At 43.2% G+C, this 16836-nt stretch overlaps 1 protein-coding gene across 7 annotated transcripts in view; it reads left to right on the top strand.

The window, feature by feature from the left end:
* The window catches only part of AFF3 (ALF transcription elongation factor 3), a 237265-nt gene that overhangs the window by 192699 nt on the left and 27730 nt on the right, over window positions 1-16836 (top strand). For all 7 annotated transcript variants that reach the window (XM_081857861.1, XM_081857860.1, XM_081857859.1 and 4 more), the window contains 2 exons: window positions 11392-11557; window positions 13148-14173. In XM_081857861.1, coding sequence (XP_081713987.1) covers window positions 11392-11557; window positions 13148-14173 — 1192 coding nt within the window. The remainder of the gene's footprint in view (window positions 1-11391; window positions 11558-13147; window positions 14174-16836) is intronic.

The raw sequence follows: 16836 nt of genomic DNA, 5'->3' as shown, positions 1-16836 counted from the left end.
TGTTTTTGTTTACAGACTCCACACAATGCTGTTGGCATCAAAATACCAGGTTGTATTTTACCCTCTCTTAAGGCTAAAATACCAAAAACAACTTTGTGGCCAGTAAGCTGTTTGCAATATTGTCAACGACCCATTTGCTAAGGGTTGGCCCTGCTGTTAGGCAGAGTGAGGCAACTGCCTCAGGCTGCAGATGCTGAGGGACAACAATGGTAGTTCACTGACTGTTTCTCTGGAACCCCCATCCATTCCCTTCTATTGGAGGATAGAGCTGTTTGGATCCCGTTCGCATCCCGAGGTACCACTGTGTGTGGGTGTGCGCGCACAGAGTGCTTTTTTTCTTAAAAAAATGTTTAGGGGTACTCTCATTTTCTTACACATATTGAAAGACTTCCCCTCAATGAGGCCAAACTTAGATTCACAAAATGTTTAGGGGTATGCGTCCCCCTGCGCCCCCCCCCCGAAAAAAGCACTGTGTGTGTGTGTAAAACCATTCCCACATAAAAATACATTGAAGGATGGGAATAAATTCATACTTGAGAGTACAGAGGGAAGTTAAAATGTGTTGGTGGTTAGCCTAGCTCCATTAAATTATCCTGAGTGTGTGCCCTGAGTCTTTATGCAGTACGCATATAATGATCTTCCCAAAATAGCAATTGTAGCTCTCACATTACATCTGGAGATGCAGATATAATTTATGGGAATGCATCTGTGTCTTTAAAGCGGAAAGTGAGAAGTAGCCTTAGGCATGCTGTCTTCAGCGGCTTCTGAGTAATTAGAAGATAAGTATTGGATATGACATCTTTTACTTTGTTATTTTTGTCCAGGTTTCCTTTTAAAAGAAATTGGCACATTTATATTTTAAGTAGCTTCGAACCAACGCCGTCACAACATCAAACCGTATTAGAACATGTGAATTGTCAAAGCAATCTTTTCAGAACTTCATCAGCAAACACCATGGTTTATTAGCATGCTTTCCCTGCATGTTTCCACCCTCCCCCCTCCCCGTATTACTAGCTATGCAAGATGCAAATGAAGTATCACACATGGCTTATTCTGAACATCACACTGTAATTAAGTTTGCAGATGGCCGAAAAATAAACAGTGCTTATTCATATAAGACCAATATTGGAAGAGATTTCAAGAGACTGCAAATAATTTCAAATGGAAGTTTATCCAGAGTTTCTCTAGTGCTAGTATTACTTAACATATGGGCCCTAGATTTCCCTCACAAGGAATCTCCCTAGAGCCCATGTTGCCAGGATTGATACAGGTAGTTATGTCAGGTTCTTACAAGTTAATCACCCATACACAGTGCCTACCTAGGGCTTCATTTGTCCCCCATATCAAATGTGTCCTGGTTTTTGTGTGCCAGTTCATTAGTTACAAATGGGAAATGTGATGGATGCAGTGTTTGTTTGTTTGTTTGTTTGTTTGTGTGTTTGTTTGCTTGCTTGCTTGCTTCCTTGCTTTTTAAAAGGTGCTGAGTGTCAAGCGTGTCTGAAAATCATATTGCCTGCTTTCAAAGGCTATACCATAATAACAAGAGGTGTGTGGAGTAATGCAAAACAGGACTAAGAGCTCCTTTATCTTAAACATTTGTGAAGAAGAGAGAACTTCAACAAGTCACATTCCCCCCCCCCCTCAGCCCTGGTATGGCAAACTTCACCTGTCAAAATTCTCTTTTCTACACAACTCCTAAAGGTGCATGAGCTATATTCTCGTTTGCATCTGGCTAGGCTAGTGAGGAAGGGGCAGGTAGTGGCTGGTGGCAGTAGTGACTGGAGAGCAGAGTGGTGCTGCTTTACCTGCCTTTCCAATGCTAACATCACTGCCGATAACCCAAGACGGTGAGGAGCAAGGCAGCAGGAAGGTCAGTGCGGTGTGGCTGCAGTGGCAGGAGTGTCAGATTAACCCTACTGCTGCACATGCACGATAGCTACGTCCCCACTACCTTGCTCTTTCCCCCTTTCAGTTACCAACAGCAAGCTCCACATTGGTAAGCCAAATAATAATAACAATAAATTTTTATTTATACCCCACCCTCCCCAGCCAAGACCGGGCTCAGGGTGGCTAACAAACAATAATAAAAACAAGTTGATTAAAATACAATTTAAAAGATTAAGATACAACATTAAAACATTAGGATGCAGCCTCTTCACAGAAGGAGAAAGGAAAAAGAAAGAGGGGGAGGGAATCAAACTGATTCTAAGCCAAAGGCCAGGTGGAACAACTCTTACAGGCCCTGCAGAAAGAAATCAGATCCCGCAAGGCCCTGGTCTCATGAGACAGAGCATTCCACCAGGTCGGAGCCAGTGTTGAGAAGGCCCTGGCTCTGGTTGAGGCTAATCTAACTTCCTTAGGGCCCGGAACCTCTAGGGTGTTGCTATATATGGACCTTAAGGTCCTCCGTGGGGCATACAGGGAGAGGCGGTCCCGTAGGTATGGGGCTCCTAGACTATGAAGAGTTGTAAGTAAGTAATACCATCCCAGCCCATTCTGCCCTGCTGACCACTACTGGCTAGGAATCTATGATTATTTCAAATCTTCCTGATGCATGATGCAGTTTTTGCCCCAAGAAACTAACTTCTTTTTTAAAAAAAGCACTATTATATTGCTGTTTACAGACCAGTTGTCATACTGATCCTAGGATGAGAACAACAAATGTGTCAACATAATGTGTCAGCATAAGTGCATTTAAAGCATGCTTTCCCCCAAAAAATCCTGAGAACTGTAGTTGACTCCCCACAGAGCCACAGTTGCTAGCATGCTCAGCAAACTACAGTTCCCAGGATTCATTGGGAGGGGAGTCATGTGCTTCTAATGTGCTTTATATGCATAATGTGTACGCAACCTTGCAACCCTGAACACAGTTTGACTTACTTGAGGAATATGCTGTGGGCTGGGCTGTTAAATTTGCAATGCCTTCAATCTTACACACACACACACACACACACACACACACACCTTGGAAGAAATGTCCAGTTCACCACTGTCTAGCTGTTTTTTTTCCTATTTAAATATCCACTTCCTGTGGAGGCTGGGAAAGAAATTTACTTTTCCAGGCCAATCCTATAAAGAGTTAACTTGCACAGAGCGGGCAGTCTAGCTGCTCAAACTCAGCTGATGCAAGGTCAACGGCAAACACAACCAAGAAAGTCAGAGTTGCTTTATTTTTCTTGTGAGCAGGTCAAATAAAACACTGCTGATGTTCCATTTATCTGGTGTGACAAGCAAACACTTGGCAGCCATTGCAAGCGCACACTGGAATCTGGCACCAGTCTCCTGGCCCAGCTGTCAGCCTGCTGACTAATCACTTCATCCTGAAGTTAATGCAGCTCTAGGTTTTTAACACTCTTTCATCTCACATACCCAGGCGCTCAGTCCTTGGAGAGAGCTATTTACTCTGGTAATGCAGTTATTAATTATAATTCCCCCCCCCCTCCGTTTTTGGCAGTACAGTAGGCTACTTGCATTAATTCTTTTCTTCAGCGTTTCTCTAATGTTTACAATCGTCATTGCAGGTGGGGAGTTATTTTGACACTGCTTCTTCAACTTATCAGCAAGCTGTAATGGAAAGCTCCAAAAAAAATTAGATTGGATTTCCTTGGCTTTGTGTGTGTGTGTGTGTGTGTGTGTGTGTGAGAGAGAGAGAGAGAGAGAGAGAGCGCGCGTGCGAGAGAGAGAGAGAGCTTGTTAAGGTTTTATTTTTAGCATTGTGCTCAGGGATTTAATTATTTAATTATTTATTTATTTTAGCTAGCATAATATTGTAGCAATTAGACTCTTAAGCACCATGCAGCATGCACCTGGTTTTTGTTTGGAAGGCTAATTTGCCTTAGGTTTGCATTATCGGATGGTACTTGGAGTTCTGTCAGCATAAATAGCATCTCTCTCCCAAGGACAGAGTTTAAGATGTAGGTGTAGCCTGCAAACTCTCTTTTTTTGGCAGCGGTCGCTTCAGTTGTTGTGCTTGTAAAGGTGGCACTGTAAATATACAGTGGTACCTCGGGTTAAGTACTTAATTCATTCCGGAGGTCCGTACTTAACCTGAAACTGTTCTTAACCTGAAGCACCACTTTAGCTAATGGGGCCTCCTGTTGCTTCCGCACCGCCAGAGCACAATTTCTGTTCTCACCCTGAAGCAAAGTTCTTAACCTGAAGCACTATTTCTGGGTTAGCGGAGTCTGTAACCTGAAGCGTATGTAACCCGAGGTACCACTGTACTATTATTGGGGAAAATGTTATTGCAGAAGGGTGGGATGTAATCCAGTCTTAAATATTTTCTGGTGTAAGACCCTTTTCCCACCCACCACTCACTTCTACTGAGAATGACCGAGTAGGAACAGGAGAATAAACCTTTTCTGTAGGGACATCCCAGTTGTGAAATGCCCACTCTCTGCCTCTGTATACCCAGTGCCTACGATTCTTGTTTTTATTATTAATTCAGTTTTTACCCTGCCCTTCCTCGCAAAGGAGCCCAGGGTGGTCATACTACCTACAGAAGTAACACAGCATAATTTAAACATTTACAAAAAATTAAAGCAGCTAAAAGTACATCGTTGATTTATATACAGCAGTTTCCAAGCTCATGCCTTTCCGGTGCCAAGCATTCCAGTTTCTTGTATTTTTATCCACCCCATGCTTTTGGCGATGTATGGCTGCTGTTTATGGACACTTCTGTTAGTATTTTATCCAGATTCTTTGCTTTCCATGGCTCTGGTTTGAAATGTGGTTTATTTGATTATGTATTTTACATTTTTATTTAAAAAGATTGCAAGGCACCATGGACATTTTATGGAGAGGCAGGGTATAAATTAAATTTCCAGAGCTCTCACTCATCAGGGCTCCCATTTTTAGTATAATTTCCAATTCCAGTAAGGTTGAAAAATATTCTTGTTTCCTCAAGACTTCAGAAGATGCCCAAGAAAATTGGCAGGAAACAAAAGTAATATTTAATTGCCTGGTTCACTCAAGGACATTCGTTTCCGGGATAGTACCTCTAAATTCCACAAGAACCAGGGCTCTTTCACCCCTTTAATAGGAATTTTGACACATGGTGCTTCTCATAGTGCTATGTGAGGGAAAAGTTTGTATGCTGAAATCCTGTTTTCTTCTTTTGCTCACCCTTGACTATTAAAGTTCAAGTGCATTAGTTCAAAGGGAGCCTGGCAGGCCATAGAATCTAAATGACACTTTTAGTCATCTGACTTGGGAAGTAAAGTAAGAGTTTTAAAATTTTATCATCACCACCACCATAAGATTCAGGTTTATCTGCCACACGGGCACAATCCTTTCTTGTCTTGGCACTAGGGGTGGAGGAGAAATTTTTATTTTGTTCATGTTTTAATGAAAAAACTCCCTAATTCACGCAGTTCAGTCCAATGTGCAAAATGAAACATGATCACCGTTCAAATTTTGCACTCATCCAACTTTTGTGAAGCAGTTCTCTGACTGAACATTGTGAACCAAACCTGTATTATGTTAGGGAAAATTCCATGGAAAAATATTTATATTAGTCAAAACTGCATACAAACATGTGCATATTAGGGAGAAATCCACACTAAAAACGCTGGTGTAATTTTGTTAAGGATTTATTTATTTATTTAAAACTCCCAAAATTGCTGCATAAATGTGGAGTGCTGGATTTAGGACTGGAACAATGAGAAACTGAGGGAAACGAAAATCATCCCTCCTTTGAACTTATGATCAAACGGGGGCCAGAAAATGGAACTGCAAAGAATTGTGAGGATGCATGAAGAGAAATTAAAACCATGCTGTTGGGTCCTTTGTGGCAGTTATTCTTCCCATCGGATATATTATGCCATAAGTAAACTATAAGGTCAGTGAAGCACTCCTTTCTGATTTGGGTAATGACTTTTTGTTTGTCCAATCTTCAGAGGAATGTCATTTAAGTTCTTAGTTCTGAGTGGGGTGAAAGGGACTTGTCACCTTCTGTGACAGGTATGGGAGATAATGTGGGAGTTATGGTTTGGTGAGCACCCTGAGGCCCCCTTGAAGGGGGAGGATGTAGTATCTAGAACAGGGGTAAGCAAACTTTTTCAGCAGGACCACTGTCCCTCAGACCTTGTGGGGGGCTGGACTATATTTTGAAAAAGAAGTATGAATTCCTGTGCCCCACAAATAACCCAGAGATGCATTTTATATAAAAGCATACATTCTACTCATGTAAAAACACCAGGCAGGCCCCACAAATAACCCAGAGATGCATTTTAAATAAAAGGACACATTCTACTCATGTAAAAACATGCTGATTCTCAGACCATCCGTGGGCTGGATTTAGAAGGCGATCCGGCCCCCGCGCCTTAGTTTGCCTACCCATGATCTAGAACATGCATGCCTTCAGGACTGTAGGACTCAGTGGCACAGTTAAGGAGCACCTTTGGGGCCTACCCGTAACATCTGACTGGAGTTGTTGAGCTCCAGAAAGGGATGGAGCATGAATGCCTCCCCAGTCACCTGAAAGGGTGGGGCATCATCATCATTTATTATTTATACCCCGCCATCTGGCTGGGTTTCCCCAGCCACTCTGGGAAGCTCCTAACAGAATATTAATAAAAATAATAAAGCGATAAAACATCAAACATTAAAAACTTCCCTAAACAGGGCTGCCTTCAGGTGTCTTCTAAAAGTCAGATAGTTTTTTATTTCCTTGACATCTGATGGGAGGGCGTTCCACAGGGCGGGTTCCATTACTGAGAAGGCCCTCTGCCTGGTTGCCTGTAACCTCACTTCTTGCAGTGAGGGAACCAGCAGAAGACCCTCGGGCAGAACGGTAGGGGGTAGAGGATGGGCTAACTCCTGGTCACTGGCAGCGTTGGCTTACCCACAGTTTTTGTTATTCATTAGATCTCACACCTTGTTCCCCTATACAGATTGAAATGTTTAAATAAATGTGGCCCAGTTCACACAACCTTCTGCATCTCGCCTTATTTCCCTGTGTGGCAAGGGCACTGGTTTCTGGGGACTAGGGCACTATGCCCCCCCCGTCTTTTTATTTTTATTTTGGAAGGGGCCAGTCCCCCTCAATGTACAGAGCCCCCCTCCCCAGCAACATCAGGACATCATGCAGCTATGCGCCGGGCCCCTCAATGCTCTGGAGAAACTGGTGCTTCCGCTGTGTGGTCACAAGGTGCAAATGAACTAGGAAAAAAGAAAAAAGAAAAAAGTGTAACACTGTGAGGGAAAATAAAGCTCCTATATCCACTGGGAAATTAGATGAAATGCATGAATAGTCTGTGTTAGTTTTCTTAAATTGGATGTAGGGATGCTAAAAGATGGATGTCATTGGGCAAGAGGAATTTGGCTGTCCAAATGTCAGTGCCGTTTTGTGTAACTTACACTGAGGCAGAATATGACAGCATCGCTTAATAAGCCCTAATAAGTGAGAACTTGGCTGCATTCAGTTTTGAGGGGTCCTCCTATCAGAAACATATAAGCCAATTGTATGTTTAGAAAAGGGCAATAAATATTAACCACAGCCAAAAGATATTGACTTTGGAGAAAAGACACGAAGATCTGGACATGTATAGTTAGGTTTGAGCGATAACAAGAAAGGCAGCGATCGAAAGTACATTTTCTCCCAAGCTCTTTGAAATAAATGAGACAGGTAAATGTGTTTAGGATTGGTGTGTTAAGAGTCATAGCACTTTTCAGATTTGAAAGGTTTCAGTGCTAGCCAGGCAAAGATTTAGGATTGTGGGATAACTGTGTATGGAAATAGACTAAAGATAATAAATTATATGAAGGCACTGGTGCTAAGCATGAGGGGCATCTCCTGCCAATGATATGTTTCAAACTATTGAGCATTTTCCCCTGGATAAGGTAGGGAGAATGTATTTTTGTCTGAGTAATTCGAAAGCAGTACAGATTATGTGCTAGACTGTGTAAAAGACTCTTCAACTGCACAGGAAATCAATTGAAAAACTTAAGTGGTCACTTCCTTTCAGACACTCAGGACGATAGCAGTGCATTGAAATATTAAGTCATTGATCATATACACTTTCAAAACATAAAGTTCAAGTAATTTGACTGAGGAAGAATTAATCATGAACTGTAATTAAACGTACAGTATATCCAAGCACTTACAGAGCTATAATGTTGTCATTGGCGGATTATAACTAAATACTTGTGACTAATGATATCACATTGATTTAATGAATTTGAAAGGGAGGGAATCTAAATTCACAATCCTAGATGCTTGGGAGGCGAGCGACTTTTTGTGTTTGTGAAAGAACTCCTGCTGTGCAGCTTGGGGCAATACCCTCAGTGCCACCCCCACTGTGCCCTGCCCCCACCTGCTTCTCCTTGCTACCACCAGGTGCTTGCTGCCTCCTCCTGCTTTCCCACCACTGCGACCTTGCATCCCTCCACGGCCATGCTTCCCTGCTGCTGCGGCCCACCCACAGCCTCATTGCCATGCCAATACCACAGCCGACCTGCTGTTGCTCCGCGTCTGAATCCTGAGAAGTTGGAGTTGCTTTGGGTTGGTGGTTTCTTGGTCCTGGAATTAGCTGAGTGACCTGTTCTGGAGGGGGTTGCACTTCCTTGAAGGTGCATAGCCTGGGTTTTCTCATTGATTCCATCTTATTGGAGGCATGAGTGGCTACTGTGTGGCAGAATGCTGCAGCTGGCAAGCAAAGCCCAGACAAATAAGACTTGTAATAGGGCTTTGGTGGTCGTGGGACCTCAATTGTGGGATAGTTTTCCTCCTAAAGTTAGCCGGATGCTGGCAATGGCAAGTTTGTAGTGAGATATGGAAACATTCCTCTTCTGCCAGGCGTTCTGAATCTTTAGTACAGTGGTACCTCAGGTTACAGGCGCTTCAGGTTACAGGCGCTTCAGGTTACAGACTCCGCTAACCCAGAAATAGTACCTCAGGTTAAGAACTTTGCTTCAGAATGAGAACAGAAATAGCACCACCGTTGCACAGCGGAAGCGGGAGGCCCCATTAGCTAAAGTGGTACCTCAGGTTAAGAACAATTTCAGATTAAGAACAGATCTCCAGAACGAATTAAGTTCATAACCCGGGGTCCCACTGTACTGGCTTATTTATTGAGAGGGACCAAAGGAGGGATGTTGTCTACAGAATTGAACCATGAATTTCAGGTGCCTTGTTTTTGTGTCATTTTGTATGTTGCGACCTGCCCTGTGATTATTTTGTGATGAAGTTCAGAAACCTTAGCTGGTGCAGTATTCAACAGCCAGATAGCTTTGAGTATCTAACACCAATCTTGGTCCAACTGCTTTAGCTGCCAGTTAGTTCCTGGGCCCAATTCAAAGTGCTGGTTTTGACCTGTAAAGCCTTAAATGGCTCAGGACTGCAATTCCTCAGAGACCACCTATCCTCATATGAACCAGCCCGGACCCGGTGATCTTCATCTGAGGCCCTTATTCATGTGCAACCTCCAGAGGGTGGCACCATGAGAACTGGCCTTTTCTGCAGTGACTCCCTGTCTGTGGAATGTTCTCCCCCAGGAAGTTCGCCTGGCCCCCTGTTGCATATCTTTAGGTTCCAGGCAAAAACATTCCTCTTCTCCCAGGTCTTTGACTAATTAAACAATGTATGGCCTTTTAAACACTTTGTGTGCACGGTGTGTGTGTTATTGTTTTGTTTGTTACTATGTCACATATTTTTATCTATTTATGCTGCAAACCACCCTATGATCCTTGGTTGTAGAGCGGTATATAAATTTAATAAATACATTTCTGTGTTTGCTGGGCAGCTGCATAAGCATTTTCTAATTCATGGTAGAGCATGTATTTTGCAGGTTCAATCCCTGGTATCTCGGGTTAGGGCTGTGAAAGACTCCAGCCTCAAACCCTGGAAAACTGCCACCAATAGGTGTCAACAAAACTAGATGGACCCTTTGGCTTGACTCGCTTGTTGTGTCACAAATTGCAATCTTACCTGGCAGATGGCAGGTAGCTGCCACCATTAAGCATAGTAGAAATGGGGCATTGCTGAGGTGGGTAGCTGGTTGTGGACTGGGAAGCCATGAACATGCCCAGCAGCAACAGACTGGGTTAAAGAGCAACTGTTGGCAAGGAAGGACAACTCCTCATCAAGGTGGCAAAGAGGTTAAAGTAATCAAGCGTGCCCCAGCAGCAGCAACTGGACTTACCAGACTAGTCTGATGAACACCAGTAGCACAGGTGCAGAAGCAGGATGTTGTCTCGTTATCAATATGAACAGAGCAAGTGATTTGAGGGCAATTGTGTCCAATAGAGCTGGGCAATATATAGATATATCGCCCAAAACCGGTTTGAAGTCCTTATCATGATAGCAGTTTCATAATTTTTGACCTGACAATATATTGCGAATCATGGTGTGTGTGTGTGTGTGTGTGTGTGTGTGCACGTGCACGTGCACAATGCAAAAATGACAGTGTAGGAAAAACCATGAAGCCAGCCAATGCCTTTACATAGCTCTATCTTTATTTCAGACATTGTGATATATCAGTACATCACGATGTTTAGCTAGTGGTATATTGTGAAGTTAAAAACCAGATATCACCCAGCCCTGTTCACCTCTACATAAAAAGGTAAAGGGACCCATTAGGTCCAGTCGTGACCGACTCTGGGGTTGCGGCGCTCATCTCGTTTTATTGGCCGAGGGAGCCGGCGTAGAGCTTCTGGGTCATGTGGCCAGCATGACTAAGCCGCTTCTGGCGAACCAGAGCAGCACATGGAAACACTGTTTACCTTCCCGCCAGAGCAGTACCTATTTATCTACTTGCACTTTGACGTGCTTTCGAACTGCTAGGTTGGCAGGAGCAGGGAATGAGCAACGGGAGCTCACCCTGTTGCGGGGATTCGAACCACCGATCTTCTGATCGGCAAGTCGTAGGCTCTGTGGTTTAACCCACAGCGCCACCCACGTCCCTCACCTCTACATAGTTCTGTCCTTATTTCAGATGTCATGATATATCAGTATATTGCGATGTTTAGCTGGTGATATATCACAGTGTTGAAAACCAGATATCGCCCTGCCCTTGTGCCCAACATCGGAGTATTCAGAGCCTAGCTTTTGTGGAACTTGTCGGTATCGCTAATGAACACACACATTCTTTCCCTCCTTTCCCTCTTTTTGCAAGCTCTACGTTTTCCTCTGTCCTGCTGATGTGATGTGGAAAGTTGCATGGTAGATGCTGCACCTTAATTCAAATACGACCACCATTGCTAAACTTCCTTCTGGACAAATTCTTCCAACAGGCCTCTGTTTGCCAACATCTGCATTAGTGTGAATCCTGCAAAAACAGAAGTTCTTTTTATAGGGTATAATAGGCATGTGCCTTGATTTACGTTCTCTCTCTCTCACTCCCTCTCTCTCTCTCTCCCCATTCCCTCCCACCCTTTATTTGGGTCTGGCAGCACCACTGTGCAGCAGTCCAGCTGCAGGATTTCGGGGATCACCAGCAAGTGCTCCAGCAGCAGCAGTTCCAGTGAATCTGAGAGCAGTTCAGAATCCGACTCAGAGAGTGAAAGCAGTTCTACCGAGAGCGACAGCAAGAAGCCCTCTCATTACTCCAGCCCAGAGGTAAGGAGTTCTGCATCTTTCACTCCCGTTGAAACATAATGAGCAAGAAGTTAAGTTTCCGAATCAGTGGAACCTTTGTCCCAAGTAATGCATTTAGTTAGGATCAAGGAGGTTTTATGCAGTGCTTTTTTTTTTAAAAAAAAAGTGCCAGATCTCACCATGAAGTTGTTACCATAAGTGCCACACCTTTAACACACTTTTTACATGGGGGTGGGGGGGGGAAGGTGCCAGTACTGTAGAAAAAAGCACTGGTTTTATGTGGCATCTTGGTGGGTGACTTCCCCATGCCTTAAGTGTGGCATTTTGTGCAGTTGAGGAATTGTGAAAAAAACACTATTAAAAAATCCTTTTCAGCCCTGTTGGAAACACAAGGCAGCCTTGAGCCACTAAGCCTATGAGACTAAAATAAAAGAATGCATATGCTTTTATGCAAATTTCAGGGCATGGCTGAGCACTGTGCATGTTTAGCAGTATGTCCTATATGAAGTATGAATGCAATATATCCTATATTTCAAGCACACACACCCCCCAAGCTTACTACATTGGCAAACATCACTCCTGTAGCGTTTCACTCCTGTGACAAAAAGACCACTCCCCCATGTTCCTGGTCCACTACACCACTGTTCCTAGTATACTTACAGCTTCTAAGCCTCAGTTTTAGTCATTCATCTAAAACATTTATATACTGCCTTGTATGAATAACCTTAAGGCCACTTAGAAAAAAAATGAAAAGCAAGTAGCAATACCAGCAAAGCAAACAGCAGATAATAGCTGGGATAAAATAATATATGGTGCACTCCAGGCGCCACTGAACTACAGCTCCCAATATCCCTGTTTTAGTTTTTGTCCAGAAAACCTGGACAACGCACCTTGCTCTGAACACTTTCCTGGGAAGCAAGTCCCATTGAACCCCGTGGGGGCCATTTCTGAATAGGCATTGTGGGATTGTGCTGTTAAAAGAGATTTAAAAAAATAGTTATTAAATATTCACAGTAAACGCAGGAATACTTCCTTTGGATGGGGCTTTGTGTTCATGTTTCTGAATAAGATTGAAGAGTAACATCTGTTCAACCTTGCAACTCCGCCTGAATTCAGTGGTTCACGTTTGTTTCTAAGGTCATTTGTTTCTGTTGGTAGTGGAGGAACACCATTAATCAATGCCTACGCTATACTAATAAAAGTCATTAACTGTACATGTTGTCTTTCATATGGTTTCCTCCCTTTTCTATTCTGAGAGGAGCCCAAGTCAGTTCTAGACAAACTTATGAAGGGTAGTTCTCTTTATGGAATCTCCATGTACAAAGGGGGTGCACTTGTGAATATTAGATGCTTGTATTCAAGCCAGGAGACCATCCCCATTATGTTTTGCTGGTGAGTGATTGAGAAATCTGGCTGCCACTGTGGGAAATGAAGTGATGGATATTGTATTATGGTAACAGAATAGCCACACTTTTTAGTTAAATAATATTTTTATTTGCTGGCCATGAAAAGAATAACCAGTTCCTTAAGAGTATAAAAGCACTGTAAAGTCTCTACTGTATAAGCTGGAGTGTTATGAAATGTTTGGAGTTTCAAACTTTATTTTCCTAGCCTGAACAGCCATCGTCAAACAAGTGGCAGCTGGATAAATGGTTAAATAAGGTTACTTCACACAAAGCACCTATTCTGAACCAAAACGGACTGGAGCTCTTTCAGTGTTACAGCAAAGGGAAAGATGAAGGGCAAGACTGTGAACATTTACCTCCCATTTGCCAAACCGGTCTCAGAGATAAAGAGGTTAAGAATCCCAGCAAGGAGGACCTGAGGCCTAGAACAGCTAACAAAGCCCCGGGGCATAAAGGAGGGAAGCAGAAATCGCCTCCTTCAGCTGCTGCCATTTCTGGAGATAGTGGTCCTCTGAGGAGGACAGCCTGCAAAAAACAGCCAAGAAGGACAGAGAGGACCTCTGGTGGTGATATCTTAAATGGCCATGCAGCTGATGGTCTTGACTTGAACCAAGTACATTTGGAAAATAATAGCACATGTGAACAACCTAAAACCAGGCCTTGCAACAACAAAGTTGAGCACAGGAAGGAAACACGTGCTGCCTGCGAAAAGAGGCGTACAAGGGGGTCAGGTAAAACAGCACCCAAATCCAAGGAATTTATTGAGACAGATTCTTCATCTTCAACGTCCTCAGATACAGATTCTCAGTCGGAACAAGAGGATTACCCTTTACATAAGCCTCAGACTGTGACCTCAGCATCAGCTGGAAGTGACCAGAAGCTGAAGGACCCTGGGAGTAATAATACCAACAAAGCAAACAGCAGTTGCAGTGCCTTTGGTTCAGTTAACACCAGGACTAGTAACGATATAGCAAAGGAACTGGAAGAGCAGTTTTACACCCTGGTTCCATTCGGTCGGAACGAGCTCCTATCTCCCCTGAAAGACACAGACGAAGTGAAAGCACTTTGGGTCAAAATTGATTTGACTCTTTTGACCAGAATTCCACAGCACTTACCTGAGGAGCCACTGCAAATTAATGCTGGAGTTAAAGAAGCAATCAGTATGCAGCACAACATTGTTACTGATCTGCCGGCAGAAAAGGTCATCCCCAAATCTAGAAGGAAACGCAAGGTAGGCTCCTTAGATTTGTTTTTAATTTTTAAAGGGCTAAGGGGAAGTGCTTGGTTGCATCTAAAGTGTATGCCTGTACATTGGTACCTCAGGTTAAGTACTTAATTCGTTCCGGAGGTCCGTATTTAACCTGAAACTGTTCTTATCCTGAAGCACCACTTTAGCTAATGGGGCCTCCTGCTGCCGCCGCGCCCCCAGAGCACGATTTCTGTTCTCATCCTGAAGCAAAGTTCTTAACCTGAAGCACTATTCCTGGGTTAGTGGAGTCTGTAACCTGAAGCGTATGTAACCTGAGGTACCACTGTATAAGTTTCCTGGGTTGTATCCAGTGCTGTGTGAGCAGAGTTCTACCTGCACAACAGGACATTGATTTCCTCCTCTTCCCCTCACCCCCTCATTCTCACAGTCTGCTCCAGAGGGTCCCCCAACCCTCTGGAGCTGATTTTGATGGTGTCAGGGGGATAGAGGGGACAAGAGAGGACATTCCATTGCATTCATGAAAGTCTGTTGTGCCAACACAGCTGTAGCATTGGGTCTACAGTCCTTATCCTTCAGTCATTATAGTGGCTCACAGCATATCCAGGGGTGGTGGAGGTAAAATTTAGTCAGTCCACATTTTGCAAACCTACCATATTTCAAAAGCAAAATGTGAACTGAAGCACAGCTGTCCTTTGAAATTTGTCCTCCTCCAAATTCTGCAATGCAGTTCTTAAGCAAAAAAAAAAAAAAAAAAAAAAAAAAAGTTGTTTGTTTTTTTTAAAGTACATATCATGAGTAACTGTGCACAGAAAAGAACATATTAGTGAAAACATTGTACAAAAATGGCTTGCAAAAAAGTACGCATTAGGAGGAAAATGCCTCAAAATGTGTACAAACTTTGTGGGACCTTTTTGGAGCAAACTGAAATTAAGGTTGGAAAAATGATAAAGTAAGAGAAACCAAAATTGACAGATTAATCCATTCCTGTCTCTCTCTGCAAATGCAGATAAGATTCCATGTATTTTAGGAGAAACCCCTAAATGATCCCCTAAGAACTTTGAAAATTATAAAGAGATTAGAATTATTTTTTTTAAAAAAAGTAATTCAGATGAGGCCTACATTTCTGTTTAAAGGTAAAGGTAAAGGGACCCCTGACCATTAGATCCAGTTGTGGCCAACTCTGAGGTTGCGGCGCTCATCTTGCTTTATTGGCCGAGGGAGCCGGCGTACAGCTTCTGAGTCATGTGGCCAGCATGACTAAGCCGCTTCTGGCAAACCAGAGTAGCGCACGGACACACCGTTTACCTTCCCGCTGGAAGGTAACTTTGATGTGCTTTCAAACTGCTAGGTTGGCAGGAGCAGGGACCGAGCAACGGGAGCTCACCCCGTCGCGGGGATTCGAACTGCCGACCTTCTGATCAGCAAGCCCTAGGCTCTGTGGTTTAACCCACAGCACCACCCGAGTCCCTTACACATTTCTGTTTAGCATACACTTAATTTCTAACTTGACCCTAAAGTTAGAGTACCCATCTGATCAGGATCACCCAGCTTATTGGGGTAGCGCCATGTACCCACCTTCTCTAGGACAGTGTTGCTCCCTCTTGCTGGGATGGGGAGGGGAGGCTGGCAGCAATGTTGGGCTTTGTTTTTTGTTTTTTTTAATAATATTTATTAAATTTTCCAATAAGAACATACAAATACAAAACAACTACAATGAAAACAAACACAAATAAAAAACAAGTATAATTTCAAAACTTATTTTCTCAACCTTATTTCCCCGACTTCCTCATACCTCACCGTTTTGTATTCTAGTTTCATTATCCCATCAGCAACTCCATTCCCTTATTTCCCAAAAGTTTTTTACTAATTCCATTCCTTTTCTTACTCTAATGTCTCTGAAAACCAATATTTTTAAGTCCATGTCAATCTAACATTCTTTAATCTTGTAATATTTATTAAGATAGTCCTTAAATTTCTTCCAATCTTCTTCCACTGTCTCTTTCTCCTGGTCTCGGATTCTGCCCGTCATCTCTGCGAGTCCCATGTAGTCTGTCATCTTCATCTGCCATTCTTCCAGAGTGGGTAGATCTGATGTCTTCCAATACTTTGCAATAAGGATCCTTGCTGCTGTTGTGGCATACAAAAACAGAGTTCTGTCCTTCTTTAACACCACATGGCTTACCATACCCAGGAGAAAGGCCTCTGGTTTCTTCAGGAAAGTGTATTTAAACATCTTTTTCATTTCATTATATATCATTTCTCAGAAAGCCTTAATCCTTGGGCATGTCCACCAGAGGTGAAAGAATGAGCCTTCATTTTCTTTACACTTCCAACATTTGTTATCTGACAAGTGGTAAATTTTTGCAAGCTTGACTGGGGTCATGTACCACCTATAGATCATTTTCATAATGTTTTCTCTCAAGGCGTTACACGCCGTAAATTTCATGCCGGTGGTCCACAACCTTTCCCAGTCAGCAAACATAATGTTAATGTTGGGCTTTGTTAGGTCCCCCTGCCAACAGAACCACAACATTTATCACATACATACCTGATTTCCCCCAATAGTCCTATATGCACTGGTGATTTGTTATGTGTTGGGGAGCAGTGATGCCACACTCATTGGGGCAGGGATGAGGCAGAGTGAAATGGCACTAAGGACAGAGAAACTCCAGGTTGGCAGGAGT

The sequence above is a fragment of the Podarcis erhardii genome, assembly GCF_964252035.2.
Source record: "Podarcis erhardii genome assembly, chromosome: 4".
In the NCBI taxonomy this organism is placed as follows: domain Eukaryota; kingdom Metazoa; phylum Chordata; class Lepidosauria; order Squamata; family Lacertidae; genus Podarcis; species Podarcis erhardii.
This window is presented reverse-complemented; position numbering and strand designations above follow the sequence as displayed.